At 44.2% G+C, this 14072-nt stretch overlaps 1 protein-coding gene across 3 annotated transcripts; it reads left to right on the forward strand.

The window, feature by feature from the left end:
* The first annotated feature begins 1832 nt into the window (after positions 1-1832).
* Positions 1833-13234, forward strand: TMEM100 (transmembrane protein 100). Of its 3 annotated transcripts, XM_042032361.1 has the most exons (3): positions 1843-2026; positions 4695-4865; positions 8038-13234. In XM_042032361.1, the coding sequence occupies exon 3, from the start codon at positions 8100-8102 to the stop codon at positions 8502-8504; it is 405 nt and encodes a 134-aa protein (XP_041888295.1). In that variant the 5' UTR covers positions 1843-2026; positions 4695-4865; positions 8038-8099; the 3' UTR covers positions 8505-13234. The 3 variants fall into 3 exon arrangements, with proteins under 3 accessions (XP_041888296.1, XP_041888295.1, XP_041888297.1); XM_042032362.1 differs by lacking the exon at positions 4695-4865 and having other exon boundaries at positions 1833-2026; XM_042032363.1 differs by lacking the exons at positions 1843-2026; positions 8038-13234 and adding an exon at positions 2084-2372 and having other exon boundaries at positions 4695-4864.
* The last annotated feature ends 838 nt before the right edge of the window (positions 13235-14072 follow it).

The following is a 14072-nucleotide window of genomic DNA, read 5'->3' on the forward strand; positions in this document are numbered from 1 at the left end:
CTATTGTTAGGGCATTTATTTGTACAGAAACATGAATTCTAAGCCCAGCTTCAGTTCTTGTTTATGTGTATTAGAATAGTTCCTAAAAAAATCAGTTTCATGAGATATCTTATGTAAAACTTTCAGTATTTTATGTAATACTTTCAGTAATGAAATTGGCATGGAAAAATAAGAATGTACTCGTGGAGCTGTCGATGGTGTAAGCCTGGGAGGGAGGTTCTCTGTCAGCTAGGAGGACCAAATACTAGACTGGAATGACTAGAGAGGAACTGATGGAATAGGAATGGGGTGAAATTTAGGTCACGCACATATGTGCTAACAGCAAGAATTTCTGATATAAAGTGAAAAATGAAACTGGTACTGGAGAAAAATCCAGACATCCCGAACAATCAGAAGAAAATTATGCAATGTTAGTATTTCTAGTAAGCCAGGAAAATACTTGCACTTCCATGCAGGAAGTTGGTAAGACATCTGAAAAAATGATTGAAAATAAGCCTGAAAGAGTTTAATTTCTCCCTCTTAGGGCATTAGAGGGTTAACTGCCAAAAGAAAGAATAGCCTGCTTCAGCCAAAGGCTTACTTGTCCACATATAATTGTCTATGAATCCATGCAGCTAGAAACAAGGTTCCTAGATATCAACAGAATAAGGCTTGTAGTATCTAACAGAAGGAGTAGGAAACCTGGTTTTTTTGAAGTGGAACTTGTCAAGTCGAATAAAGATATTATTGGCACAGCTGCCTGCATTGGGAAGGACCAGACAATGGTCCAAGAGATCCTGCCTAATGAAGTTCCCCTCAGATCCAGTTTGTTTGTCATTTCTGCTCAAATGCTGATGTATTTGAAGGAAGCACCAGAAAGTGGGAAAACGAACTGACAGTTTCTTGCATAAAGCTGTGGAGCTTTTCCAGAATCTGGTTGATTTGTCTGGAGGAGATGAACCCTTGGTAGGGTCTCCATCACGGGGCAGTTCTTAACAATACACAGGATGAAATCCTGGCCCCTGTGAAGTTGATGGAAGTTTGGCCATTAATTTCTTGGAGGCCAGGATTTCACCCTGGAAACAGAATCAAAAGTACATGATGCTTTCAGAGACAGAGTGGCTGATTAAATACATCTGGTGCACTGCTCTTTTATCAATCATTGATAAAACAGTGTCTTTTAAATATAAACTTTAGGTGAGCTTAACTGCAAAATTCAAACATGTCCTTTTACAATTGTCCTTAAAAGCACAATTTGTCTGCTTTTTGTCTGAAAGAACAGAAATCATGGTAAAAAAATAACACAGCCCCACACCCATCCACTTCAAACCCCTGTAATATTTGATGTGATGCAGAAATGAGCAATTAAAGCTTAGAAAAGCCAGTTAAAATATTTCTAAACCACACATAAAACTTTATCTTCTAAGAATGGCATCCGAAGCTATATTCCTCCTCCTTTAATTTATGAGCAGTTGAGCTAGGGGTTCATCTGGATTTCGGCATGGACTGTGCTTTCAAGTGACCCAGCACGGCCACGTCTGACACCCCAGCGGGCTCAGGACAGGCAGTGACCCTCATCCGCACTGCTGCAGCCGGGATGTGGCCGAACACTCGACACGGGGCTGGGTGCGCAGGAGGGCAGAGGGGCTGCAGGAGGGCAGAAGAGGGGCTGCAGGGTGCTGCCCCGGCCCCGTGTGTGTGACCTGCTGCAGGCTGGGCGCGATGCAGAGCCTCCCCTCGGGCACGCCTCCGCCGTGCGCATCCCTGTGCCGGGGTGTGAGCAGTGCGGGGCAGAGGGAGGAGGCCCGGCCCCGTGCCCGGCCCAGCCCCGCGCTGCCGGACACCCTTCCCGGCCCCCCCGCGCCCAGCGGGACCGTCCCGCTGCCGCCCCGCCCGCCGCTGCTCCCGCCGCTGAATTTGCTCCGGTCCCTTAATTGTTTCTCTCTCACGGAGAACTTTGTTTACAGTCCCTTGTGCGGCGAGCTGCATCCCCTCTTATGCTGGCTGCGGGCTGGTGGCCGCCGCAGTCCCGCCGGGCGGCCGGGAGGTAAGGCACGGCTCGGCTTCGCTAGGCACGGCTCGCTATGGCACACTAGCCCATGCTATGGCACGCTAGCCCAGCCCATGGCATGGACTGGCACGGCTCAGCTCGCTGGCCGCCCCGGACCCGCACGCCCCGCGGCCGCGCCCCCGCCGGCCCCCGGTGCCCGCGGGGTTCCGGCTCCCGGTGCGCAGCTCCCCGGGGCGGCCGGGGGTGCTCGGGCACGCCAGGGACCCGCTGCTCCCTCCGCTCCGGCACAGGGCTCCCCCGGTTACAGCAGTCGCGGGGGCTCGGCAGTCGGACCCGCTGCCCGGGCGCAGGTCGGGGTGTCCCGCGGAGCGCTGCCTCTCCGGTACTGCAGGGCTGTACGTGCACAGGGCTTTCCTCGCCTTTCTGCTCTCTTGCAGAGGTGCTCGGGGACTGGCGTGACGCGGAGGGTTTTACCCCAGGTGTGCGTGTGGCGTGCAGCAGGCGCGTTTGAAAGCTTTCTGGTTGGCACGTAACAGAGTTGGTTTGTGGAGGGGATGGGGTGGCTCCCATCCTACCCCCCGGCTGTGTCGGGAAAACGAAAAAGGTGCGAGACTTTAAATCTGTTCGTGATTTTACATAAAAACTTGGTGAGAGAAACTTACTGCATCCTGAGGCAGCTGGTGTGGAGGTGGTGTGTGCTTCTCCTGCCTCTGTAGCTCAGGGCATGGTCCTGGCGTCTTGTAAGTACAAATTCTGGTTGTGTATTTCCAGGAGTGTTCACCTGGGGCAGAGCTGCGGGATTGTGTTGAGGATTACTGTAGCCGGTTGAATTCTGAATGAAATCAGGCTCTCCTCTCGGGACAGAAGGACTCCTTAGGCTATTTTTCATACTCACTTTAATGTATAGCCATAGTGTGAAGTGTGAGCATTATGATTTATTGGGATTTTACATAAGCAAAAAAGGGTGTCTGAAGCATTGTGCAAGACAGAGAGAATCTGGCTCAGAGCCTGAAAGCGGAAAACTCAAATGTTTCTCACCGGTTCTGAGTAAAATGTGAAAAAGGGGAAAGGGTTGTAGTGGCTCTTTGCCTTTGCACAGAGATATTCTGTATGTGGGAAGCCTCCTGAGAGAGCACAACATTGAAATGATTCAGAGTTAAAACACTGGAAGCTTCATGTAGAGATTTCATGTGTTTCTGCTTCTCAGTTTTGTGATGAGGGAGGGAAGGAGACGGGAAGAAATTTCATCTCCAAAAAGTTGTTTTGTCAGGTTTTTTGATAAAGATGTTCATTTAAAGAAAAATACCTAAACTGAGTGTAGTCAAGGATAAATACAAATAAATAACTGACAGAGCAATTAATCTTTTCCAAGCAAGATGCTGGCAGAGTGGCTTAGGGGGCACAATTGCGCTGGGAAGAGCTTTTCGAGCAAATGTAACCTTGCTGTAACCCAAGTGGAAGTTGACTCCAAGCACATTTCAGAGGTCAGCGTTTGTTTTAATGAAATCTAGATTATTCATCTGAAGTGAGGATTTTTTCCTGCATTTCCCTCCAAACTTTTCAAAAAGTTAAGCTAATTGCTAGGTCATGTGGAAAAGAATATAGTCAAGGAGATAAAAAAGTAGACTTCCTTATTATTAACTAACTTCAATAATCAGCTAAATATACTTTGGCTATGTCCCAGGCTTATTCCAAGGATCTTCTGGAGAGCAGCAGCAGTTTATACCTGTAAATGTTTGTGTTTGTGAAATGTTAGTAAGGTCTAAATAACTTAAAACCAGAAAAACCCTCCAAGTTTATCATTATACAAACTTACTCTCATGCATTTACTCTCATCCCCACTTCAGACTCCTGCTTCTGTGTTGAAATGATCTTCCATGATCATGCTCTTCTAGAATGGGAATGTCAAGTAAGATTAGCAACATAAATCTCTGCTGCTTCATGAGTTTTACCCAGCTGCCTGGTGATTTCACAGCTGTTTCTGCAGTTGATAACAATTTCCATCGCTCTGCTTTCTGTAGAGTCGTCACTGCCCTGCTGCAGAGTCCATCTTGTCCCTCTTGGAGTTACAAATCTTGTTTTTAAAAATCCAGTAACAGAAATGAACAACAGTAAATATAATGGACTTACGTTTACTACAGAGAGTTCTTGGACTTTGTTAGTCTGCTTTTTTTATTCTGAGAAGAGTTTTTGGGATTATATTACTTAGATTTTTTTATAGTGAAATAGTTTTTAAAGGTTTTTCTAGTGGTAAGTGTATTGTCACAGTCAGTTCACAGCTAGGAAATCTGAGGAACAGGGAGATTGAGTGATTTGCTCAAAGAAATTGGACACATAGAAGAGACAAACCCCCATATATTCTGAGTCATTATTCCCATAGGTGAAGTGAGTAATAGAAATTAAGTTAAATGAGACTTTTATCTACAGAAATTCTAGTGCATTGCTTTTTCCTGCCTGGCTCTTTCTGGGGGACTTGACTGGGTTATGATACTCACTACTGGGACATCACATCCTCAAAGGAAAATGTTACACAGGGCCAGAAATGGGTGGCTGGTTCCAAGAAAAGAAGCCACTAGGAGAGCCAGAGGGAGAAATCTTCTGCTTTGGTTAGGTTAGGAGCAGGAGTCAGCACACAGCAGGAGCTTTTCCACGCATTACTTTTATTCTTAAGAAGCTGGTAAATATCCAACAACTTTCCTTGTAGGAAACTTCCATGCTAGAATACTGTCACCTCCAGTTCATCATTCAGCAACATCTGACACTTCAAAGCCTTGAGCAGCTCTTTCTGCCTTGAATTGTCACACAAGACATCTTCAGCACTCTTCCTCTGCTTTCTGAGCCAAGGATCTGTTACCATGGATTTCTCACGGATCTGGTAGGTGCGCATGCTGATGAATTTCATGTCTTTTTGATAAATCTCAACTTACACTTATTAGTGGCTAAGAATTTCCTCTCCCCTTTATCCAGGGTTAGCCACAGATTGCCACAGAAGCACATTCTTCCTCCAACTCAAAGTAGCTCCTTAAGATAGTACTTGTGGTATGATTAGTGAGAGGATGCTGGTGTTGCTGGGTATTTTTGCCTAAATTTCTTACCCTGAAACTCGAACCAAATCACCTGTTGGCCTAAGTCAGAAGTGACTTTGCTGGCAATGAGGATCCAGTGCCCTTTTTTCTAGGGACGAATACCTTTGCTCACACTTCAAATAGGTTCTGTTGTTTATTTAATTTCGTAGTATTTCAATAGAGGGCTGTGTATTTGTTTTATATGAATGCCTGCCTTCTTGCATCCTATTCCAGACAAAAACTATTCTCCTCAGAAATCAACAGGTATTTTGCCATTTACTTAATTATTAGAGATTAGAATATTTTTTTTAATTCCTGTTAGATTTGACTGTGTAAATGCATCTTCTTTCTTCATAGATCTCTGTCCAAGAGGTCTAGGAGATTTTAATGCTCAATGAAGATGTATATGAAGCAGAGGGACAAGGACTTTAGAGACAGGAGTAAATACATTTTGATTGAAGGTTAGAATTTTTCAGAATAATAATGCTTGTTATGGGCTTTTTCAAGTTACTGGGAAGTTTCCCTATTTCAGTGACTGTTAGAGTAGTTGGATTTTTGAATAGTTGTTACAGTGTATTTGAGCCAATACACCTTTTATATTCAAAATAGTTAAATTTTTTCTCCCTCAAACAAATAATAAAATGTTATAGTAATTGAATATGGCTAATGGTAAGATTGAAAAAAGGTGACATTTGGGGACCACATTCTTATGTTGTGCTGAACTTCTGTAATGTTTTATGGATAAGTAATGCAGCAACATAAGGGCACCAGTTTGTCTCACTGCTATGTCAGTCGTTATTGAAAATGCAGAATTTGGGCTCAGATCCACATAGGAAGAGATCAGTGGCACTTGAGAGCAAACACATGGCTTTCCTGGGCTCTTTCTGATTTAAAAGACATTTAATCATGCACTATGATTCAAAGAACAAAGCTACTGAACCTAGGAGAATTCAGGATATCTAAGGTGTCAGCCCAGATATATTTGCTTTGTCTGATAAGCATTGAAGAAATCCCTTTCCTGCCCTTGGAGATACCGAGTACTCTCACAGAAACAGGCAGAATCATTGAATGGTTATGGTTGGAAGGGATGTCTGGAGGTCATTTGGTCCAACCCCCCTATTGCTCAGCAGGGTCACCTAGACAGTGCTGCCCAGGACTGTGCAGATGGCTTTTGAGTATCTCCAAGGGTTAGAGACTCCAAAACCTCACTGTGTTCCAGTGCTCAGTTATGCTCACAGTACAAAAGCTTTTCCTAATGATCAGTGGGTTTCAGTGTGTGCCTGTTGCCTCTTGTGCTGTCACTGCATGTGCTTGGGTGTGTTGTGTGTGCTCAGCAGGGACAGGCTCCTCTGGCAAGGCTGAGCCCAGAGGCAGCTCTGCACAGCAGATACAACAGGGAGCTGAGCACTTTTCCCTAGAGCAGTAGAACTAAAGCTTTGGCAAACCAGACATGAGCTTTCCTTCTCTCTTGAGGGTTCAAGGAGACTTTGTATACAAACTCTCTGACTACATCCAGCATTTAGCCTGTTTGTGCCTGTGTTTTTTTTAAACAGAGTGAAATCCTCTTTCTTGTAACCCAGGGTCAGTTATAGGAGGTGCTGAGGTATAAAACCAAGGGCTCTCCACAATGAACGAATATATCTTAGCAACAAGGGTGGAGTGGTGGGAAAGGAAAAGGAGAATACAAGTATCTGGCAATTAACTTCCTAGTCACAGATGTGAAGGTGATAAAAGTGATAAAAGCATTACTGCATTGCCAGCACTCTTCTTTGTTCTCTGAGCTGTATATCATGCTGCTCATGAAAGCAAAAGCAGGACAGCCCACACCAGAGGGTGGTGGAGGAGTCCTGGGAGCTACTCACAGCAGTAAAACCAGTGGTTCCCCAGTGTCACCGTCTCTGGAGTGTGTGCTGGGGTGCACCGAGCTGGGTCCAGGACAGCACATCTGTGGCAGCCTCAGTGTTGGCAGAGCTCACTACAGGCCCCAGAGTGACCCCACATCACCAGAGCCCCAGAGGTAAGGCTGAGGTCTGTCATGGCAGCCTGGAATGGTGGAGAGCCGTGGGCTCCTCTTGCTCTGATCAGGTGGACTCTGATTATTCCCTGGGCTCCCCAGAGCCAAAAGGTATTTGTGTCCTGTGCAGATGCAGTCAAACTGTGCATGCTGTCAGGACTGAGAGTGTGTTTATAGTATGAAGACAGGAGGAAAACAACCTGCTGTATCTGAGATGAGTGAATATGATGGTAAATCTCCCTCCCATACAGTAACAGGGTAATTTCATGGATTTACAAGAGACCCATTGCTTTTGCATGAAGCCAGTGTAAATGGCAAGCTGTCAGTCTGGCACTGATGTTGCTGTAACAGGTGGTTCACCAACCTTGAGCTGAGCTGAGTGCGGGAAACTGTTTGCATCCCCACTCCCCCCACGTCTCCACCTTGTCATGACAATTTGAATTTTTTCCCTAAGTAGCACTTGCACTGGGAAAGGGCTCACTGTTCATCCTAGTTTTTGCTGGCTAGTACCTTGACCATGTTATTGTGATGTGCAGTGGAGTAAATCTGTGTAATGTATTGTGTGTAGGTGTATAAAGAAACAGTTTGGGAAAAGTTTGTGAGAAAAAATCAAAATAGTGTGTGAACTTTACCTTTTTGTGAGAAAATGTAATGCCATTGAAGTCTAAATTACATCCAGAAATACTGACTTCAGGATGTAACTTAATGTAGGATTTGGCCCACAACACTTGAATGTTGGTGTTTGTCTTGGTCTGTGACTCTGTTCTTTCTAGCACTTACATACATACTACTGTAAGGATTGATTCAGATCCTTCACAGTCAGTCGTGTCACTGTTGATCTTGTGCATAAATCCTTGTGGGGTCTGAATGTCTGGTTGCTTGTGATCCCAAGGGGATACTTCTGTGTCCCCATTTGTCTTATAAATAATTGGTAATTACTGGTTGAACTCGTGCTCTTTTCTCCACAGTGCAGCATGTGCTCAGCAGAGCCTGCTCTAGCCTAAGAACGGACTGAGTCAAGACAATCAAGATGACAAACGAACCTATCAAAGAGATCCTGGGCACCCCAAAGCATCCTGATTCTGTACCCACAGAGAAGAGTAACAACAATGACTGTGTGATTACCACCATCCCTCTGGTCAGCGAGTGCCAGCTGACAGCAGCCACGGGGGGAGCAGAGCTCTCGTGCTACCGCTGCACCATTCCCTTCGGCGTGGTCATCCTGATAGCCGGCATTGTGGTGACTGCCGTGGCATACAGCTTCAACTCCCATGGGTCCATCATCTCTGTTTTTGGGCTGGTCCTCTTGTCCTCAGGACTCGTTCTGCTGGCTTCCAGCGCGGTGTGCTGGAAGATCAGGGACCAGAACAAGAAAGCAAAGAGGCGGGAGAGCCAGACAGCACTCGTGGCAAACCAGCGAACCTTGTTTGGTTAAAGACAACCAAGAGAAGGCTGGACAGAAGGTAGAACCTTTTGTAAGTCAACTTGGCTATTTATCAGTGGGAGAGATTGCAGGTTCTAATTTAACTGTGGAAATGAACTGAAATGAAAATGGAATGGATTAAGAAATATTCATAACAACTCTGCAAGTGCTCTTAATATTTTTCTTCCTGCATACTTGGTAGTGATTCTTTCCAAGACAGAGGAAAACCCATTTTTCCTTCACAGAAAACTGTGTCATCATAACTGCAACCATCCTGACCGTGTTCTCCAACATGCTGATCATGTTGGAAAGGGAGCTTGTGAGAACTGAGAAAATAATTTGAACTGACTTGAAATGCCAGAGATCTCCTTAAAACACTGACATTTGACCAAGGGAGAAGTCATAGCATTTGAAGTGACTATGAGCTTATGGCCAGAGTATCTGGGACTTAAACTGTAGCTCAAAAAAAAAAAAAAAAAGGCAATAAGAACACACTGCAAATTGCTCAATAAGCTGATTCTAATATTTTATGTAACTTCCCCTCCCAATACCTGTGGTACTTTCCCCTTTTTTTAAACCAACTAATATTAATTTTGTTTTATTATTGAATAGAAATCAGTAGAAATGTGTAAGTGTATTGTCTAACCTAAATAACGAGGTATGATCATAGCTTAAAACATGAGACTTTTTTGCAAATTAAAGTGGTCAGGTTTAGCACTTTCGGTTATTTTGCTATAAAACTAAAAAATAAATTTCATTAAAATAATATCCAGTGCTGCTAGACCTTTAGAAAATATTTCTTTATTGCTATCAAGATAGCTTGTATCTTCAACTCTGACTGCTCTATATTTCTATTTTTGTAGAACAACCCCTGTGACAATAACTGTGAACACATGTACTGCTGATCTCCTACAAAAACCTCTGCAGCCTATGGACTTCGGTTTGATAGTCCAACCCTCTGCAGCTTGATTAACAGCTCTGTTGTTGAAAAATTACAGCAGACAGTTCTGCAGACACTCACTGTCACAGTCAGTTCTGAGACACAACTTTTAATAATAACTTGTGGAAGCAAAGCTCTGTGTAGTGTTTGTTGATTGAGCTTTGGGATTACAAATCTTCATGAAAAGCAGGTGCCAGGTGTCCCCTGTGTATGGCTGAGGTGTTGATTCTGTAACTCTTGTGTTCTAGAGGTCTTCCAGCTTTTCTCAGTTAATGGATTATTGAGGGGCTTGTCTCAAATTGAAGCAAACCAGAACATGATTTCTCCTTCTTGAAGGAAAAGTGGTGCTGAGCTGAGTCACAGATTTCCACATGAGAAGGCAGAGGGGCTGCATGGAGCCCTTTTCTATTTTTTCACTCTTTTATTTTTCCCCTTACTTTCTGCAGAATCAATAGTGCTGGGTGTGACTTTTGCTTTCCACTAGCAAGGTGAGACAGGCCTGTGCTTTCTCTTTGCCCCCAGAGCCTCTGGCAGCCAGGACAGCTTTGGTGATGCTGCTGCAGAGCCCACCTGCCAGAGAGGTGCTGCAGGGGGTTCCTTCTGCAGCTCATCCTGGATCCCTACGCTTCTCCTGCTGAAACCACCAAGGAATTCTGGCTTAGGTGCTACCATTTCCTCTGCCCTCCATGGTTTAAGCTTGTTACATCCATAACTTATCCCTGGATTTGCAAAGTGCACTCATGTTTTAAATAGAGTGAGCTATATGTGCAGCAGGGGATGTTTGGGGTCAGTATTTGCGTTGCCACACTCCGTGGTTACCAGACGCTATAATAAAATCACTTGCATCAGAGGAAAGCTGACAACACATTTTAGCACTTCCATAGCCCTCACTTAATCATGGCAGGAAGCTTTCCTGCTGCTAGGAGAACATGTTGCGTCACCAGAACATCTGACACCGGTGTCTAGTGTCAATCACTTTGCTTAAGGTCATAAAAAATATTAGGGTGTCCCCTTACGATGTACAGGTTTTGCATGAGTGAAAATTCATGGGAAATACATAGCATGATAAATAATGGAACAGGTGGACTAAAGTGGTGTCTTTCCTGTTTAAAATGAGAAAAGTGATTGACATCAGCAAAGCTAGATAAGCTAAATAGAGCTGTTCATCTTTTTCCCTCCCTGGGAACACAATAGTTTTTCTGACTCCTTCTTCCCCCTCCCCATTTCTTTTTTTCCTCAGTAGAATTTTGGGGGCTGCTAAGGAGAGAACTGCAGGGCTGTAGAGATGCAGTGATTTCCACTACCTGTGTAGCAGTTTGGCTCCGTGATTCCTTGGTTAACCCCAGAGCAGGAGCAGCCCATTGCCCTCTCCAGAAGTCTTTCCCACACGTGGGTCGTCCTTTGACCATCACTGTGATACAGCTGAGCTTGCTGTGGAAGGAAGGTAGAAGTACAAGGTGATGCTCAGCTCCAAGTCAAAAAAGAAAAGCCAAACTCAGTGGAATGGAGACAAAGGGGGTTCTGGAGCAGTCTTTTTTCAGGAAGGGTAAATAACAGTGAGTAAGAGTTGCTCTGCTACTACTAGAGATGGTTTCCCTTTCCTTTGCTCTGCTTTCTTTGACATCTGCAGTGCATAGGCAAGGACACAGCAGAGTTCCTGGACCACCCTCTGCCTTGGTAATTGTGAGGCACCTGGGCCTTACCCAGCCTGTGAGCAGTGACAGACACATTGCAGTGACCCCTGGCACAGCAAAGCTTCAGACACACCATCATCTCCTGCAGTACCAAACTGACCGGCTGGGAGGCCTCTGGGTGATAGCGGGCTGCTGAGCTCAGCAGCATCGTCTGTATCCTCTAGAGATGAGGTACATGGCACAAGCATCTTCATACCAAGAAGCAAATGAAAGGCTGTGCAGGAATTCAGGCTTATTTGTCTTTATTCAGAGGAGCAAAACAGTACCTTTGTGTAAGAATCCCAGCACCTGATCCTGGTGTCCTGCAGGAGCAAAGCAGAGGTTGTGAGCAGTTCAGGCAGAGATTTTTATGCTGTTGAAGATATTTTCAAAGGTTTCATCACTAAGTGTTCACATGGCCTTAGAAACTGATTGCTCCCCCATGATTTGTTTGCATTGATTTTGGGCCAGTCTAAAGCAGTAGTAGCATCTTTTCTGACTGACCAGCAATGACATCCGACCCATGTCTCACAGTCTATGTTTTTTTCTTCTTGCAAATCTATATATTTCAGATTTTTTCATTATTATTCTCTCTCTCTGCACACCCAGGAACAACATATCCTTTTCAGCCCTTAAAGCCCAACCAAAATTTCTGCTTCAAATTTTGAACCCCAAGACCTAATCTGGATTGATTTGAGGTTTCATGCCTGGATGCTGGGTGCTGTAGTGCACCAAGTCTTTCATACAAAGCCATCTGGAACTCCACGATTGGTATTTGGTGTTTCTCATGGGAATCTGAGAAGCAGAAGGATGCAACCCTGTGGAGATCAAAGTGACTTTCCAGTTCAGAAACACCTTTCCTTCTGGTGTGAAAAGGCTTTGAATGTGACAAATGGTGTTTCGGTTCTGGGAGAGGCTGGGTGGGAGCTGATGCAAATTTTATTCTCACAATTGCTTGTCTCTCCCTTCCTGAAAGCCCTGGCAGCACTGCACAAGCAAAACTGCCCTCACAAGGATAGAAAATTATCTAATAGAGGAATTGTGCTGGTGCTCCGGGCAAATGTTACAATGATCTTAAATAATAATTTCAAAACCTAAGCACAGGAAATTGTGTCTGTAACTACACCCTGTATTGCTATTGTACAAAAAGACAGTTATAGCCGGGGATAGTATTTTAAAATAATACTCAGTTTGGTATGACAATGCTTAGATTTTGTTCAAGCCAAAACACCCAATTTACAATTCCCCAGTCATTTCACATGTTGTGTTTTGTACGTGACTCTGGCTTTAATATCATAGTTTTCCAGGTTAAAAAAAAAAAAAAGAACAAGAGAGAAAGAGAGAAAGGTTAGTTTCATGGACTTGTGTCAAGAATTAAGTTTCTCTGCCATGGACACTTGGGAGAGGTCCTGTTACCAAACACTGAATGTACAGTATTACTGCAGCTCCACAGAACAGGAACCAGCTCGGAGTGTGGAACGAAGAGAGACCTGAGAGTCTCATCAGCATCCGGAAGAGTCAGGCCTGGAACAAGCCCTCTGGAGTATCCCGTATTCCTGCCTCAGATCTGCTTATCCAGAGTCAAATCCAGGGTTACTGCTCCTTTGATAGCTGAGATAGAAGTTGCAGGTTTCACCTAATTTGTTTTTACAACTAATAATAATAATAATAGCAGAACAATATTAGCAGCCATCATTTTGCATACATATTACCAGTAGCTCTGAGCACTGACAGACTTAATTTTGCTTTTATATTTACAATACCTTTGATGCCTGTAGGTTGTATGATATTTTAGCTATATCAATATAAATATTTGCCAGTCATGAAGGGCTTTTATATATTGAAGTACATTACATATCAAGAATGGCACTGTATGATGTGAAAAATACAGATTCTGCAGAAATCTATGTGTGGACTAAATCTTACAGGCTAAACCATGTGGGAGAACAATGGTCTTAACTGCAAAATCAACTTGAATTTTTGGCTTTTATTCAGGTTGTTGATGTCACTATTAACGTGACACAGGACCTAATCCTTCCTCTTGTGAGCAGCCAGTTGGAGTCCCATTGTCCTGACTCTGTGCATCCTAAAATTTGCATTTGTAGTAAACATGGCAATTTTGAAAAACACTTCTTTTGGATTGATTGCTTTTCTTCTTAATTATTCCATGCTTTCTATACTAGTAGAAAAATTATTAAACTTTAAAAACTTCAAAAGAGGAAGGAAAGAGAAAAACACACAACTGCAGATGTTGGACACTGCATAGAGAATGGAAGGATAGTAAATGTGCCTTGTTGATGGAGAATTTTAAAAATATATGTCTTGTTTCTGATACATCCTGGACTGTATCCTGTAGTTTCATTCTTACAAAATACCTGAAGTCCCCAGGTTAACATCAGTCTTAGATACTCACCTCATATTTATTTTCTGTTTCCCAGGAACTGTTTAGCTCAGAAAAAGGCAGATTCTTTTACCATCTTTTGCAGCCTGACTGACATCAAATGGCCACATGGGATTTGCAGAGGCAGTGTCCCCATGGTTTTTTAAGTTGAAAGGCATTCAGCCACAGTCTGCTCCTGAAGGGGTAGGCACTGTGCAGAGGTAAAGATTTCTGTGCTGCAGCAAGAAATGTCAGTGAATAATTTGTGACAAAAAGGTAAATAACAGCAGAGCAGCCCTTCACCGCCTCTTCTCAGCCACGTTCCCTTTCCATCTGAAGGCCCGAGTTTGTGAATAGAGTTAACAGCTTTCCTGGAAAACTGGCCCATGACATTATTTCCTTGTGAACTCCATCCACCTGTCATGTTAGGGCTTGGTGCAACGCCAGGGCTGGCAGGAAATAATAGGCAGCAGGATGCTGGTGTGTGTCGATGGCCCTGACCCTCCCATTCCTGAACATGAATAAGCCTCGAGCTCACCGGGCGTCAGAGCCGCGCGGCTCCTGGGCCCTGGGACGCGCATGGGTGG

The sequence above is a fragment of the Corvus kubaryi genome, unplaced genomic scaffold (assembly GCF_017639235.1).
Source record: "Corvus kubaryi isolate FWS band 111438036 unplaced genomic scaffold, C.kubaryi_AGA036_p1.0 37353, whole genome shotgun sequence".
Classification (NCBI taxonomy): domain Eukaryota; kingdom Metazoa; phylum Chordata; class Aves; order Passeriformes; family Corvidae; genus Corvus; species Corvus kubaryi.